The 15,993-nt window shown below is 43.5% G+C and overlaps 1 protein-coding gene across 4 annotated transcripts in view; it reads left to right on the top strand.

The window, feature by feature from the left end:
- veph1 (ventricular zone expressed PH domain-containing 1) overlaps positions 1-15,993 on the top strand; it is a 264,411-nt gene that overhangs the window by 166,978 nt on the left and 81,440 nt on the right. For all 4 annotated transcript variants that reach the window (XM_060834168.1, XM_060834169.1, XM_060834166.1 and 1 more), the window contains exon 8: positions 15,682-15,891. In XM_060834168.1, the coding sequence (XP_060690151.1) occupies positions 15,682-15,891 (210 nt within the window). The remainder of the gene's footprint in view (positions 1-15,681; positions 15,892-15,993) is intronic.

Below are 15,993 nucleotides of genomic sequence, written 5' to 3'. Positions count from 1 at the left end.
AGTCCATACCGACCCTCTGAAGGGTAACCAACCCAGACCTATTTCCCTCTGACTAATACACCTAACACTATGGACAATTTAGCATGGCCAGTTCACTTGACCTGCACATATTTTGGATTGTGGGAGGTAACCGGAGCACTCAGAGGAAACTCACGCAGACACAGGGAGAACGTACAAACTCCCCACAGACGGTTACCCAAGGCTGGAATTGAACCTGGGTCCCTGGTGCTGTGAGGCAACAGTGCTAACCACTGAGCCGCCATGCCACCTTTTGTTAATGTCTCTGTTTTAAGATGATTCAATATGATCCAATTTCTACTGCATGGAGATGAATAACTTGGAAAAGCTCAGGTTAATCAGAAAAAATCAGCATGTGAAAGGGAAATCATGTTTAAACAATTTTGAAGAAGTAACATGCTAAGAGATAATTCATTGATGTTCTGTATTGGACTTCCAGAAGATTTCACATGAAAGGTTATTGTGCATGGTAGGTGCTTGGGTGACATATTAGCATGGATAAAAGGCTGGCTGGTTAGGAGAAGACAGAATTTGTATAAATTGGAATTTTTCCATAATTGGCATAATGTGACAAATGGAGTCCCATTACAGTCTGTGCTGGGCTGTCAACTTTTGTCAGTTTATATCAGTGACTGAGATAAAGGGATCAAAGCCACGGCAGCTAAATTTGGAGATGATACAAAGAAAGACAGGAAAGTATGTTGTGAAGTTAACATAACATGGATGCAGACAGATGTGGCTAGGTTACACGTACGGGCAAAAATCTAGTAGTAGAAGCATAATGGGGAAGATATGAAATTATTCACTTTTACAGGAAGAATTCAAGAAGCAGTATACTATTTAAATGGTGAACAGCTGTAGAATTCTGAGGTGCAGCTGGATCTACACATTCTAGTGAATGAGTTATCAAAAGTTCGAGGGAAGTTACAGTACATGATTAAAAAGGCTAATGGAAGCCTATCTTTATTATCAGACAAACTTAACATTATGGTAATAATTTTATTCTTCCATGATAAAGGGAATTGGTGATACCACATCACGAATGCTGCGTGCAATTGGTCTCCTTATTTAAGGAATGATATAAATGCGTTGAAGGAGGTTGAGTGGAGGTTGACTAGTTTGATACAGAGAATAAAGGGTGGTCTTATGAGGGAGGCTTGGACAGGTTTGGTTTGTTTCCACTAATCTTTAGAAGAGTGAAGGTCGATTTGATTTTTATTTGTAATATATATCACTGATTTGGAGGAGAATATAGGTGGTCTGATTAGAAAGTTTTCAGATGACACAAAGATGGGGAGAGCTGCAGATAGTGAGGAGAATTGATTAGATTAGATTCCCTACAGTGTGGAAACAGGTCCTTCAGCCCAAAAAGTCCACACCGACCCTCCGAAGAGTAACCCACCCAGACGCATTTCCCCTCTGACTAATGCACCTAACACTGTTGGCAATACAGCATGGCCAACTCACCTGAGCTGCACATCTTTGGACTGTGGGAGTGATAAAGCAGGATATATATAGGCTGGAGACTTGAACAGAGAAATGGCAGATGGAATTAATTTGGACAAACGCAATGAGATGCATTTTGGAATGCAGGAAGAAAATTAAATGAGAGAACCCTTAGCATCGATATACAGAGAGATCAAGGTATACAGGTCTACAGTTCCCTGAAAGTGGCAATATAAATGGATAAGATAGTCAAGAAAGCATATGGCATGCTGACAAGTCATGTTGCAGCTATATAACACTTTAGTTAGGTTACACTTGGAATATTGTGTACAGTTCTGGTGACCAGACCACTAGAAGGATGTGGAGGTTTTGGGCAGGGAAAATAATTGGTTTACCAGGATGTTGCCTGGTTTGGAGAGTGTTAGCTGTGAGGAGAGTCATAGAGTCATAGAGATGTACAGCATGGAAACAGGCCCTTCAGTCCAATTTGTCCATGCCGATCAAATATCCCAAACCAATCTAGTCCCACTTGCTAGCATGCGGCCCATATCCCTCTAAACCCTTCCTATTCATATACCCATCTAGATGCCTTTCAAATATGGCAATTGTACCAGCCTCCACCACTTCCTCTGGCAGCTCATTCCATACATGTACCACCCTCTGCATGAAATATTTGCCCCTTAGGTCCCTTTTATATCTTTCCCCTCTCACCCTAAGCCTATGCCCTCTAGTTCTCGACTCCCCTCAACCCAGAGAAAAGACTTTGTCTATTTATACTATTCATGCCCCTCATGATTTTATATACCTCTATAAGGTCACCCCTCAGCCTCTGACACTCCAGGGAAAACAGCCCCAGCCTGTTCAGCCTCTCCCTGTAGCTCAAAACCTCCAATTCTGGCAACATCCTTGTAAATCTTTTTTGAACGCTTTCACATTTCATAACATCCTTCCAATAGGAAGGAGACCAGAATTGCATGCAATATTCCAACAGTGGCCTAACCAATGTCCTGTACAGTTACAACATGACCTCACCACTCCTGTACTCAATACTCTGACCAATAAAAGAAAGTGTACCAAATACCTTCTTCACTATCCTATCTACCTGTGACTCCATTTTCAACGAACTATGAACCTGCACTCCAAGGTCTCTTTGTTCATCAACACTCCCTAGGACCTTACCATTAAGTGTATAAGTCCTGCTAAGATTTGCTTTCCCAAAATGCAGCACCTCGCATTCCTCTGAATTAAACTCCATCTGCCACTTCTCAGCCCATTGGCCCATCTGACCAAGATCCTGTTGTAATCTGAGGTAACCTTCTTTGCTGTCCACTACACCTCCAATTTTGGTGTCATCTGCAAACTTACTAACTATATCTTTTAGACTTTCATTCAAATCATTTATATAAATTATGAAAAGTAGCACTGATCCTTCTGGCATGGATTGAACGAACCTGGTTTGTTTTCATTTGAATGAGAAAGGATGAGAGATAACCTGTTGGAAGTTTACAAAATTATGAGAGGTGTCAATAGAATGGAAGTCGGAGTCATTTTCACAGGGTAGAAGTGTCAATTATTAGGGGTCATAGGGTTAAGGTAAAAGGAGAAAAGTTTAAAGGAGATGTTAGAGACAGTTTTCTTTTACACAGATGGTGGGCAAGTTCCTGGAATGTGCTGCCAGAGGAGGTGGTGGAGGTAGATACAATAGCAACAATTAAGAAGCAACTCTACAGATATGAATAGGCAGGGAATAGAGGGACATGGACGCCATAGAGGCAAAAGGTTTTTAGTTTAGAAAGGCATCATATGCTGGTCTAGTATTGATGGGCTACAGGGCTTGTTCCTATACAGTACGTTCTTTGTTCGTTCAAGTTTTTAAGATCCTGAATGACTATGTTTACTCGTGTGGCTGTGTCCAGAACTGAGGGTGCTATTTTAACATGTGGGGTGACCTTTTCAGAAATAGTTGAGGCAGAATTTGTTTCTCTGAAGGTTGTGTGTCTTTGGAACTCTGCCTCAGAAGGCATGGAGGCAGGGTTACTGAAAATGTTCAAAATAGAGGTGAATAGATTCTTGTTAGAAAAGGGAATCAAAGAGTATTGGAGAGTTATAGGAATATGAAATTTGGAACATGAACAGATCTACCATAATATTTTTTGAACAGTGGAGCAAAATTAAAGGATAGCTCATAATTTAAATGTATATTTAATATGACAGCTAGAGAAAATGAATTGCTTTTGTAATCTGTTATTTCTAGCTAACATATAGAGTAAATTGAATCTACTAAAGTTTGACTTCTGTGATGGTTGGCACCTCAGGATAAGCCAAGATGATTAATCAGTTCTGTGCTTCTGGCTGAAAACATTTGCAAATGCTTCAACTTTTCCTTTTGCACTGATATGCTGCACTTCTCTGTTAAGTTTATAGAGCCTTCTTGTCCAGTTCATTATTTAATTGTCCACCACCATTCATTATTGGATGTACCAGAACTGTAGAACTTTGACCTGAAACATTGATTGCCTAACTCTGTATGTAGCATGCTGCTTGCTCTGTTTAACATGCATGTCATCTGATGGTGTATCTTCATTATGTGGATACTGCTTTTTTTAGATGTTCCCAGTACTGTTCTTGACATGGTGTTCTCCATTCCTCAGTGAACCAGGATTTATCATCTGACTTGCTGACAACTATAGAGTGAGAAATGGGCTATGGGTTACAGATTGGAACAAAATAATAACTCAGCTGCAGATATTAGACCAAAGTGCTGCACAGTTGCCAATTTTGTATTTTTCTGAAACTATTTTATTCAGTTTGGGTATAGTAGAACATAGAACATAGAACATAGAACAATACAGCACAGAACAGGCCCTTCGGCCCACGATGTTGTGCCGAACATCTATCCTAGATTAAGCACCCATCCATGTACCTATCCAATCGCCGTTGATGGCGGCACGGTGGTACAGTGGTTAGCACTGCTGCCTCACAGCGCCAGGGACCTGGGTTCAATTCCCACGTCAGGCGACTGACTGTGTGGAGTTTGCACGTTCTCCCCGTGTCTGCGTGGGTTTCCTCCGGGTGCTCCGGTTTCCTCCCACAGTCACAAAGATGTGCAGGTCAGGTGAATTGGCCATGCTAAATTGCCCGTAGTGTTAGGTAAGGGGTATATGTAGGGGTATGGGTGGGTTGCGCTTCGGCGGGTCGGTGTGGACTTGTTGGGCCGAAGGGCCTGTTTCCACACTGTAAGTAATCTAATCTAAAAAGGTCGCCAATGATTCTGACTCTACCACTCCCACGGGCAGCGCATTCCATGCCCCCACCAATCTCTGGGTAAAGAACCCACCCCTGACATCTCCCCTATACCTTCCACCCTTCACCTTAAATTTATGTCCCCTTGTAATACTCTGTTGCACCCGGGGAAAAAGTTTCTGACTGTCTACTCTATCTATTCCTCTGATCATCTTATAAACCTCTATCAAGTCACCCCTCATCCTTCGCCGTTCCAATGAGAAAAGGCCGAGAACTCTCAACCTATCCTCGTACAACCTATTCTCCATTCCAGGCAACATCCTGGTAAATCTTCTCTGCACCCTCTCCAAAGCTTCCACATCTTTCCTAAAGTGAGGCGACCAGAACTGCACACAGTACTCCAAATGTGGCCTAAACAAAGTCCTGTACAGCTGCAACATCACTTCACGACTCTAGAATTCAATCCCTCTGCTAATGAACGCTAATACACCATAGGCCTTCTTACAAGCTCTATCCACCTGAGTGGCAACTTTCAAAGATCTATGTATATAGACCCCAAGATCCCTCTGTTCCTCCACCTGAATAAGAACTCTACCGTTAACCCTGTATTCCATATTCTTATTTGTTCTTCCAAAATGGACAACCTCACACTTGGCAGGGTTGAACTCCATCTGCCACTCCTCAGCCCAGGTCTGCATCATATCTAAGTCCCTTTGCAAACGACAAAAGCCCTCCTCACTGTCCACAACTCCACCAATCTTTGTATCATCTGCAAATTTACTGACCCACCCTTCGACTCCCTCTTCCAAGTCATTAATAAAAATTACAAACAGCAGAGGACCCAGAACTGATCCCTGCGGAACTCCACTTGTAAATGGGCTCCAGGCTGAATATTTACCATCTACCACCACTCTCTGACTTCGACCGGTTAGCCAGTTTTCTATCCAATTGGCCAAGTTTCCCTCTATCCCATGTCTCCTGTCTTTCCGCATAAGCCTACCATGGGGAACCTTATCAAATGCCTTACTGAAATCCATGTACACTACATCCACTGCTCTACCTCATCCACATGCTTGGTCACCTCCTCAAAGAATTCAATAAGACTTGTAAGGCAAGACCTACCCTTCACAAATCCGTGCTGGCTATCCCTAATCAAGCAGTGTCTTTCCAGATACTCATAAATCCCATCCCTCAGTACCCTTTCCATTACTTTGCCTACCACAGAAGTAAGACTAACTGGCCTGTAATTCCCGGGGTTATCCCTATTCCCTTTTTTGAACAGGGACACAACATTCGCTACTCTCCAGTCCCCTGGTACCACCCCTGTTGACAGTGAAGACGAAAAGATCATTGCCAACGGTACTGCAATTTCCTCTCTTGATTCCCACATAATCCTAGGATATATCCCGTCAGGCCCGGGGGACTTGTCTATCCTCAAGTTGTTCAAAATTTCCAACACATCTTCCTTCCTAACAAGTATCTCTTCTAGCTTACCAGTCCGTTTCACACTCTCCTCTTCAACAATACGGTCCCTCTTGTTCGTAAATACTGAAGAAAAGTAATTGTTCAAGACCTCTCCTATCTCTTCCGACTCAATACACAATCTCCCACTACTGTCCTTGATCGGACCTACCCTCGTTCTCGTCATTCTCATGTTTCTCGCATACGCATAAAATGCCTTGGGGTTATCCTTGATCCTATCCGCCAAGGATTTTTCATGCCCTCTCTTAACTCTCCTAATCCCTTTCTTCAGGTCCCTTCTGGCTATCCTGTATCCCTCCACCGCTCTGTCTGAACGCTGTTTCCTCAACCTTATGTAAGCCTCCTTCTTCCTCTTTACTAGATATTCAACCTCCCTCGTCAACGAAGGCTCCCTCACACGACCATTTCTTTCCTGCCTGATAGGTACATACATATCAAGGACACGTCGTATCTGCTCCTTGAAAAAGTTCCACATTTCCACCACATCCTTCCCTGACAGCCTATGCTCTCAACTTATGCTCCTCAAATCCTGTCTTACAGCATCGTAATTTCCCTTCCCCCAATTGTAAAATCTACCCTGTTGTGCGCACCTATCTCTCTCCATAACCAAGGTGAAAGTCACAAAATTGTGGTCACCATCACCAAAATGTTCACCCACTAACAAGCCCATCACTTGTCCTGGTTCATTACCGAGTACCAAATCCAATATGGCCTCCCCTCTGGTTGGACAATCTACATACTGAGTTAGAAAAGCTTCCTGGACACACTGCACAAACACCGACCCATCCAATCTACTTGATCTAAAGAGCTTCCAATCAATATTTGGGAAGTTGAAGTCGCCCATGACTACGACCCTGTGGCTTCTGCACCTTTCCAAAATCTGTTTCCCAATCTGATTCTCCACATCTCTGCTGCTATTGGGGGGCCTATAGTAAACACCCAACAAGGTGACTGCACCTTTCCTATTTCTGACTTCAGCCCATACTACCTCCAAAGGCAGATCCCTTTGGAGGTAGTATGTTGCACAACATGAGAGAGTATGTCCACCCTGTCAAGGTGAGACTTTATTTTCATCAGCACTTTGCAATAGTCACTCTTACCAATATTACCACAGAGAAATGAAACTGAAGCGGAAATATTTGTGAGAACAAAGTTAAACACAAGTTTTTTCTCTCCTATTAGTTCTTCCACCACAAGCCCATTATGTCTTAGAGGACTCAACCAGCTTAGGCACTGGTTATGCTGCTGAATCACTGTTAGCAATGAGGATTGAAAAGTCTCTCACTCAGAGTACATTCTGTGCTTTTGCTTCCCCCAATACTTCTTTAGAGTGGTGTTGTTCAACATGAAGGAGTATTGACATATCAGCTGAGGGAGGGTGGAATGTTGTAATCCACACAAGCATTCTTTGGGCACGTTTGACTTGATGCATGAAACCGTATGGTGCTGGAGTTAATGCTAAGGGCTTCCAGAGTTCCCCTTCAATTATGTACAGTTGTGTTGCCAATGGGACAGATTTATCCCATTTGTTGGGAAAGGACATATCCAGGAATGGTGATGGATGAGAGTGAGAAGTTAACAGAAAAATGTGATTCGGTGAAACACTTCCAATTTTGACACAAGTCTTCATGTATTATTTAGGAGGTCACAGCAGTGTCATCTGGGTTCATGAATTATCGTTGTATCCAAATCTGGCACCTCAAATGATGCCAGATGGTTTTATTCCTATTGTATTTTGTTCAGTGTGTTGCTGGAACTATTTTTCTACTCATTCGCAGCATATGGGTATCACTAGGTAGGCCAGAATTTATTGTCCATCCTTAACTGTTCAGAGGGCAGTTCAGAGTGAACCACATTGCTGTGATTCTGGAGTCACATGTAGGCTAGACCTGATAAGAATGACAACTAGCAGAAAGTGAGGACAGCAGATGCTGGAGAGTCAGAGTTGAAAAGCGTGGTGTTGGAAAAGCACAGCAGGTCAGGCAGCATCCAGGAATGGCTTATGCCTAAAACGTCGACTCTCTTGCTCCTCAGATGCTGTCTGACCTCCTGTGCATTTCCAGTGCCATACTTTTCGACTCTGGTAGGATGGCACTTTTCTTCCATAAATGGTATTAGTGAAACAGATGGGTTTTTTTCTGGCAATCGACAATGATTTCACAGTAAACATCAGACACTTAATCCCAGGTTTTTATTGAATTCAAATTTTACCACCTGCCATGACAGGACTGAAACCCTGGTCCCCACAACAATAATCGCTGGATTAATAGTCTAGCATTAATGGCACTTGATTATCACTTCCCCAAATGAGTGGCTTGAGATTCAATTTCAGTGGGCTACTAAGAGCCAGCCATAATGCTCTAAGTCTGCCGTCACATATGGACTAAACTGGGGAGGCAACCACCCTTTCTATTCCCTTGAACATGTTAATGAACAAACAACATTCTAGTCATTCAATTATCACCCTCACTAACACTAATCTTTTCTTCCAGACTTACTTAATTAATTCCATAGCTGTTGTGGTGGGATTTATCTCCAATCTCTGGATCATTAGTTCAGTAGCATAGTCACTAGGCTAGTATTCCTGGCTCCTCATTTTCTTAATGTGGTCTTTCACATACTAAGCAAGTATTTTTATCAATCCATTTTTGGTATTTCTTTAAATGGATTTTGGGTTTTTTTTGTGGCATTTTGCTTGCATGTTTTCACGCAGTTTTGTGCAGAATGTAAATGTGGTGAAGGACAAGTTCAAATCCTTCCCACAGTAAAAGAGATGGGGATGCCAAATTCAACAATAGTGTTGAGGAAACGCATTTTGCTGCATGTTTTAAAGCACATTTACATTTAAAACCAGGCATTTGCCTCAAACAAAATATCAGCGGAAAGTGTTACCGTTTCTGACACCAGTGATTCTGGTTTAAAGTTGACTATGTTATTTAAAACAATGGGCCTTCTTTGATATGGAAATAGTTATGTTTATTAGGCCTTCTTACATTAGAACAAGAGCTGGTTAGATGCTTTATTAGTTAAATATCATATCATGCCAATGGGCCCCAAGGTTAATCCCTGTTCTGCGCCATTTGCTGATCTGAAATGGAATTAAATAAAATTAAATTAAACTCTATGACTCTAACTGAAATTGGCTTCAGTATTCACTGATTTTGCATTTGAATGCTCATGTGGGCAATAGATGAGAATAGTTGCTAACTCTCAATTTACAGGCAAACCAAATGATAAATTGCCTGATATTATAATACTAGGAGAAAGTGAGGACTGCAGATGCTGGAGATGTAGGGAAGTAAGGGGGTTACACCGGCACCACTCCCCACCTCTTCCTCCGCTAGATTGATGACTGCATTGGCGCCACCTCGTGCTCCCGCGAGGAGGTTGAGCAATTCATCAACTTCACCAACACATTCCACCCTGACCTTAAATTTACCTGGACCATCTCTGACACCTCCCTCCCCTTCCTGGACCTCTCCACCTCCATTAGTGATGACCGACTTGACACCGACATTTTTTACAAACCCACAACTCCCACAGCTACTTGGATTACACCTCTTCCCACCCTTCCTCCTGCAAAAATGCCATCCCGTATTCCCAATTCCTCCGCCTCCGCTGTATCTTCTCCCAGGAGGACCAGTTCCACCACAGAACACACCAGATGACCTCCTTCTTTGGAGACCGCAATTTACCTTCCCACGTGGTTGAAGATGCCCTCCAATACTTCTCGAGCACATCCCGCACTTCCGCCCTCAGACCCCACCCCTCCAACAATAACATGGACAGAAACCCCATGGTGCTCACCTTCCACCCTACCACGCTTCGCATAAACCAAATCATCCGTCAACATTTCCACCACCTCCAAACAGATTCCATCACTAGGGACATATTTTTCTCCCCGCCCCTTTCCGCCTTCTGCAAAAACTGTTCCCTCCATGACTACCTGGTCAGGTCCATGCCCCCCAACAACCACCCTCCCTTCCTGGCACCTTCCCCTGCCACCACAGGAATTACAAAACCTGTGCCCACACTACCTCCCTAACCTCCATCCAAGGCCCTAAAGAGCCTTCCACATCCATCAAAGTTTTACCTGCACATCCACCAATATCATTTATTGTATCCGTTGCTCCCGATGCGGTCTCCTCTAGACTGGGGAGACTGGATGCCTCCTAGCAGAGTGCTTTGGGGATCATCTCTGGGACACCCACTCCAATCAACCACACCGCCCTGTGGCCCAATATTTCAACTCCCCCTCCCACTCAGCCAAGGACATGGGGGTCCTGGGCCTCCTTCACCGTAGCTCCCTCACCACCCGACGCCTGGAGGAAGAATGCCTCATCTTCTGCCTCAGAACACTTCAACCCCAGGGCATCAATGTGGACTTCACCAGTTACCTCTTTTCTCCTTCCCTCACCTCACCCCAGTTCCAAACTTCCAGTTCAGCACTGTCCCCCATGACTTGTCCTACCTTCGTATCTTCCTTTCCACCTATCCACTCCACCCTCCTCTCTGACCTATCACCTTCATCCCACCCCATTCACCCATTGTACTCTTTGCTACCTTCTTCAGTCCAATTTGCCCATGCCGACCAGATATCCTAAATTAATCAAGTCACATTTGCCAGCACTTAGCCCATATCCCACTAAACCTTTCCTATTCATGTATCCATCCAATAGCCTTTTAAATGTTGTAATTATACCAGCCTCCATGACTTCCTCTTGCAGCTCATTCCAGAGACGCACCACCCTTTCCATGAGAAAATGTCCCTTAGGTCCATTTTATATCTTTCCCCTCTCACCGGAATCCTATGCCCTCTAGGTCTGGACTCCCCCATCGCAATGGAAAGACCTTGTCTATTTATCCTATCCATGGCCCTCATCATTTTATAAACCTCTATAAGGCCACCCTTCAGCCTCCAATGCTCCAAGAAAAACAGTTCCAGCCTAATCTGCCTCGCCCTATAACTCAAACCCTCTAACCCTGGCAGCATCCTTGTAAATCTTTTCTGAACCCTTCTAAGTTTCACAATATCCTTCCTGTAGGAGGGAGACTAGAATTGAATGCAGCATTCCAAAAGGCCGAACCAATGTCCTGTACAGCCACAACATGACCTCCAACTCCTTATTCAATGCTCTGACCAATAAAGGAAAGCATACCAAATGTCTTTTTCACTATCCCATCTACCTGCTACTCCACTTTCAAGAAACTAGGTGTACTTTTTTCAGCAACACTCCCCAGCACCTTACCATTAAGTATATAAGTCCTGCGCTGATCTGCCTTTCCAAAATACAATACCTCACAGTTATCTAAATTAAACTCCATCTGCTTTCTTCCTTTGAGCTAGTTCTGTATCCAAATAGCTAGTTCTCCCTCTATTCCATGTGATCTAACATTACTAACCAGTCTATCATGTGGAACCTTGTTGAATGCCTTGCTGAAGTTCATATTTGATCACACCCACTGCTCTGACTCATCGACCCTCTGAGGTTTCTTTTCCTCTACAACAAGCCATCTTTTTAAAACTGTCTCCCTTATCCCATCCACCTACATTTTTAACAACAAGTGACTTTGACTAATATTGTGATGATCCATTCAGCTGCCAATGCCATTTCATTCCCTTCCATGAGAGTACCAGGTTTCCTGAATGTACACCCAAGTCTGGTCCTGAACTTGCATATTTCTTTTCCTCTTCTATCATCCCATTGTGCCCTCTCTGAGGGCATCATGTCTTTGAGACCTTCAATCTTTTTCCCACTAAGCTCCTGACCACCAAAAATACTGTCTGGGCCCCTTGAAATCGAATATTGTTCAATTTTCTCTCTGCAGATTTGTCCCTGTCTCCTCTAAACCTGCCGAGGAGGAAGTGAGGACTGCAGATGCTGGAGATCAGAGCTGAAAATGTGTTGCTGGAAAAGTGCAGCAGGTCAGGCAGCATAGGAGGAGCAGGAGAGTCGATGTTTCGGGCATGAGCCTGAAGAATTCCTGAAGAAGGAATCATGCCCGAAACGTCGACTCTCCTGCTCCTTGGATGCTGCCTGACCTGCTGCGCTTTTCCAGCAACACATTTTCGGCTCCTCTAAACCTGCCGTCTGCACCTGGTTCTATTCTTTCTATGTAATCAAGATTAAATACTGACAATGCCTGCTTCCAACCCATTACTTCTGATGTCTCCCAAGAATCTATGCTTTGCCCTCTTTTGTTTCCCATCTGGAGGCAGCACGGTGGCTCAGCGGTTAGCACTGCTCACTCAGAGCTCCAGGGACCTGGGTACGAATCCAACCTCGGGTGACTGTCTGTATGGAGTTTGCACATTCTCCCCGTGTCTGCGTGGGTTTCTTTTGGGTGCTCCAGTTTTCTCCCACAATCCAAATCTGATGCGCAGGTAGGTGGGTTGGCCATGCTAAATTGCCCATCGTGTTCATGGATGTGTAGATTAGGTACATTAGTCAGGGGTAAATATAGAGTCAGGGATAAATATAGAGTCAGGGAATGAGTCTGACTGGGTTACTCTTCGGAAGGTCAGTGTGGACTTGTTGGGGTGAAGGGCTTGTTACCACACTGTAGGGATTCTATGATCTACACGCTGCCCCCTGGTAACATTATCTGAAGGTATAGTTTGAGCTTTTACATGTATGCTCACTGCTTCACTTCGCTACTATTGCTAAATTAACAGACTGCAAAGCTGACATCTAGTGCTGGATGAGCAGAAAATTGTCCCAGTTAATTGTTGGGAATTCTGAAACCATTGTTTTCAATCTCAACTTGTAACTTTCTTTCCCTACCTACTGGCTCCAATCCTTTACGTGGCAGCTGGCTGATATTAAGCCAATCTATTTACAGTTTTGGTATTATATTTGATATTGAGATGAGCTTGCAACTTCATAATTGTATCATATAAGATCATCTACTTCACCCTTTAACTTCCTCCTTGCCTCCGATAATCTGCTGTTGAAATCCTGTTTCCTTGATATTTGGCACAGACCTGATTGGTCTCCCAGATTCTACCTTCCATAAACCTGAGGTCATTCAAAACACTGCTCTCTGTGTCTATGAGTCACAGAGTCATAGGGATGTACGGCACAGAAACAGACCCTTCAGTCCAATTTGTCCATGCTGACCAGATATCCCAACCCAATCTAGACCAACCTGCCAGCACCTAGCCCATATCCCTCCAAACCCTTCCTATTCATATATCCATCCAGATGCCTTTTAAATGTTGCAATTGTACCAGCCTCCACCACTTCCTCTGGCAGCTCATTCCATACACGTACCACCCTCTGCATGAAAATGTTGCCCCTTAGGTGTCTTTTATGTCTTTTCCCTCTCACCCTAAACCTATGCCCTCTAGTTCTGGACTCCCCCACCCAGGGAAAAGACTTTGTCTATTTATCCTATTAATGCCCCTCATGATTGTATAAACCTCTATGCAGTCACCCCTCAGCCTCTGACGCTCCAGGAAAATAGCCCCAGCCTGTTCAGTCTCTCCCTATAGCTCAAACCTCCAACCCTGGCAACATCCTTGTAAATCTTTTCTGAATCCTTTCAAGTTTCACAACATCTTTCCAATAGGAAGGAGACCAGAATTGCACACAATATTCCAACAGTGGCCTAACCAATGTCCTGTACAGCCGCACCATGACCTCCCAACTCCTGTACTCAATACTCTGACCAATAAAGGCAAGCATACCAAACACCTTCTTCACTATCCTATCTACCTTAATTCGATGCCATTCACAACTGGAAATCTCACTATCCATCCAAGTTCTCCTAATTTTCAAAGTAAAAGATTCTAGTTTGGCCCAAATGTTAAGCAATTATGGAGCAAAAGCAGATAAACTGGAAGACAGAATATGTGCAAATACAAAATACACAAAATCTGATCCTCTGTCCCTCAACCTGTCCGGCACTAAAAAAGATGCAGCTGAAAACAGAAATTTCTCTCTGTTTCATAATACTTCTACTTTTACAATTTACTTGTTCATTGTAGCATCTGAAGATATAGCAGACATATAAATTATGGATTGCCTTTAATGTTGCTGTTATTTATTTCTCTCAGTCCTAAGCAGTAACTCTCCATTTAAATATGTTTAATCTGAACACCCTAATTATCCATTTTGCTGTTTTCAGTTGGGAATTAACTGGCAGACACAATTAAGCCATAGATTATGACATGAAAAAAACACCAAGTTTTATTGTGGTTTAAGAACACATCAGTTAGTCACTTCCCCGGTTGGATAACCTTTGGCTTTCTACAAACCCAGGAGGAAATGTACAATCATCACATGTAAGAATTGTAGGAGAAATTGGCACACATATTTGTGGTGGTTTTATATTTCTTGTCAAAATGCACACGCAATTCTCATCAGATTCATGGAAAATTACTTTTCGGGAGAATTTAATGTATGCTAGATTTGACTCAGTAACAGAACCTTCACCTCTTAAGTCAATAGGTTGTAATTTCATTTCCCAAACTAGAGGCTTGAGCATGTAGTTGAAGCCAATGCTGCAATACAGCACTGAAGAAAGATAGCTCTAACAAAACGTGTCATATTATGGTTGAGATGCTAAAATAAGAGCTGAAAATGTGTTGCTGGAAAAGCGCAGCAGGTCAGGCAGCATCCAAGGAGCAGGAGAATTGACATTTCAGGCATGAGTCCTTCTTCAGGAATGAGGAGAGTGTACCAAGCAGGCTAAGATAAAGGTAGGGAGGAGGGACTTAGGGGAGGGGCATTGGAAATGCGATAGGTGGAAGGAGGTTAAGGTGAGATTGAGAGGCCAGGGTGGAGGCGGAGAGGTCAGGAAGAAGATTGCAGGTTAGGAAAGTGGTGCTGAGTTCCAGGATTGGGACTGAGACAAGGTGGGGGGAGGGGAAATGAGGAAACTGGAGAAATCTGAGTTCATCCCTTGTGGTTGGAGGGTTCCTAGGCGGAAGATGAGACGCTCTTCCTCCAACCATCGTGTTGCTCTGGTCTGGCAATGGAGGAGTCCAAGGACCTGCATGTCCTTGGTGGAGTGGGAGGGGGAGTTGAAATGAGAAAGCTCAATTGGTAACACAAAGTTGACATCAAAGCATTTGAGCACTTGTTCAGATCATGGAGCTGCTAACCCTATGCTCTTTTGCCTGCTCCATTTGTCCAGGCAACGACAGGTCTGAGATTGGCTACCATCTGCCTGGGATAATCACCCAAGCCCAAATTGCTTCTGGTACGACTAGATCTGAGCCAGGACCTGGAAAAAGTCCAAGTGTCCTGGTCTGGGCAATAGATTGAAAATCCAGTCCAATCTATTTTAACAAGCACCAACACTTTAAAGTGAAGTTGAGCAACACTTTTACTAATCAATTGTACTGTGACTTCAAATTTTAGTGCTGAGAGATAATCAATTAATCCAGATTTCTAATGTTTTATTTATTGAAGCATTGTGGCTGCACAGCAAAGTAAGATGTCTCGAAGTTAATTTCGCCCCTGCTAACTTAGAGTATTCCCACAGAACGGAGATCCATATGGAGAAGGAAGCTGCTGCAGACTGCTACAATAATGAAGCTATGATCAATGAAAATCCAGGAGCTCAGACACTCCAGATAAAAAGACAGGCATTTGAGCGAAAGATGACCCATGAGGGCAGCAATGCCAGCCGTGTTCGCCGGCACAGCTTAGGACAAGCATCAAGAGAAGAATGGAAAGCAATGCGATTTAACAGGTGAAAGTCTCGTCAGAAAAAGCATTTCTGAAGAAAACATTCTCTTATCCAACATTAACAGTAATAGAAACAGAACTTTGGAAATAAGCAAGAGCTGTAATG

This window comes from Hemiscyllium ocellatum, chromosome 13 (assembly GCF_020745735.1).
Source record: "Hemiscyllium ocellatum isolate sHemOce1 chromosome 13, sHemOce1.pat.X.cur, whole genome shotgun sequence".
NCBI classification, from domain to species: domain Eukaryota; kingdom Metazoa; phylum Chordata; class Chondrichthyes; order Orectolobiformes; family Hemiscylliidae; genus Hemiscyllium; species Hemiscyllium ocellatum.
This window is presented reverse-complemented; position numbering and strand designations above follow the sequence as displayed.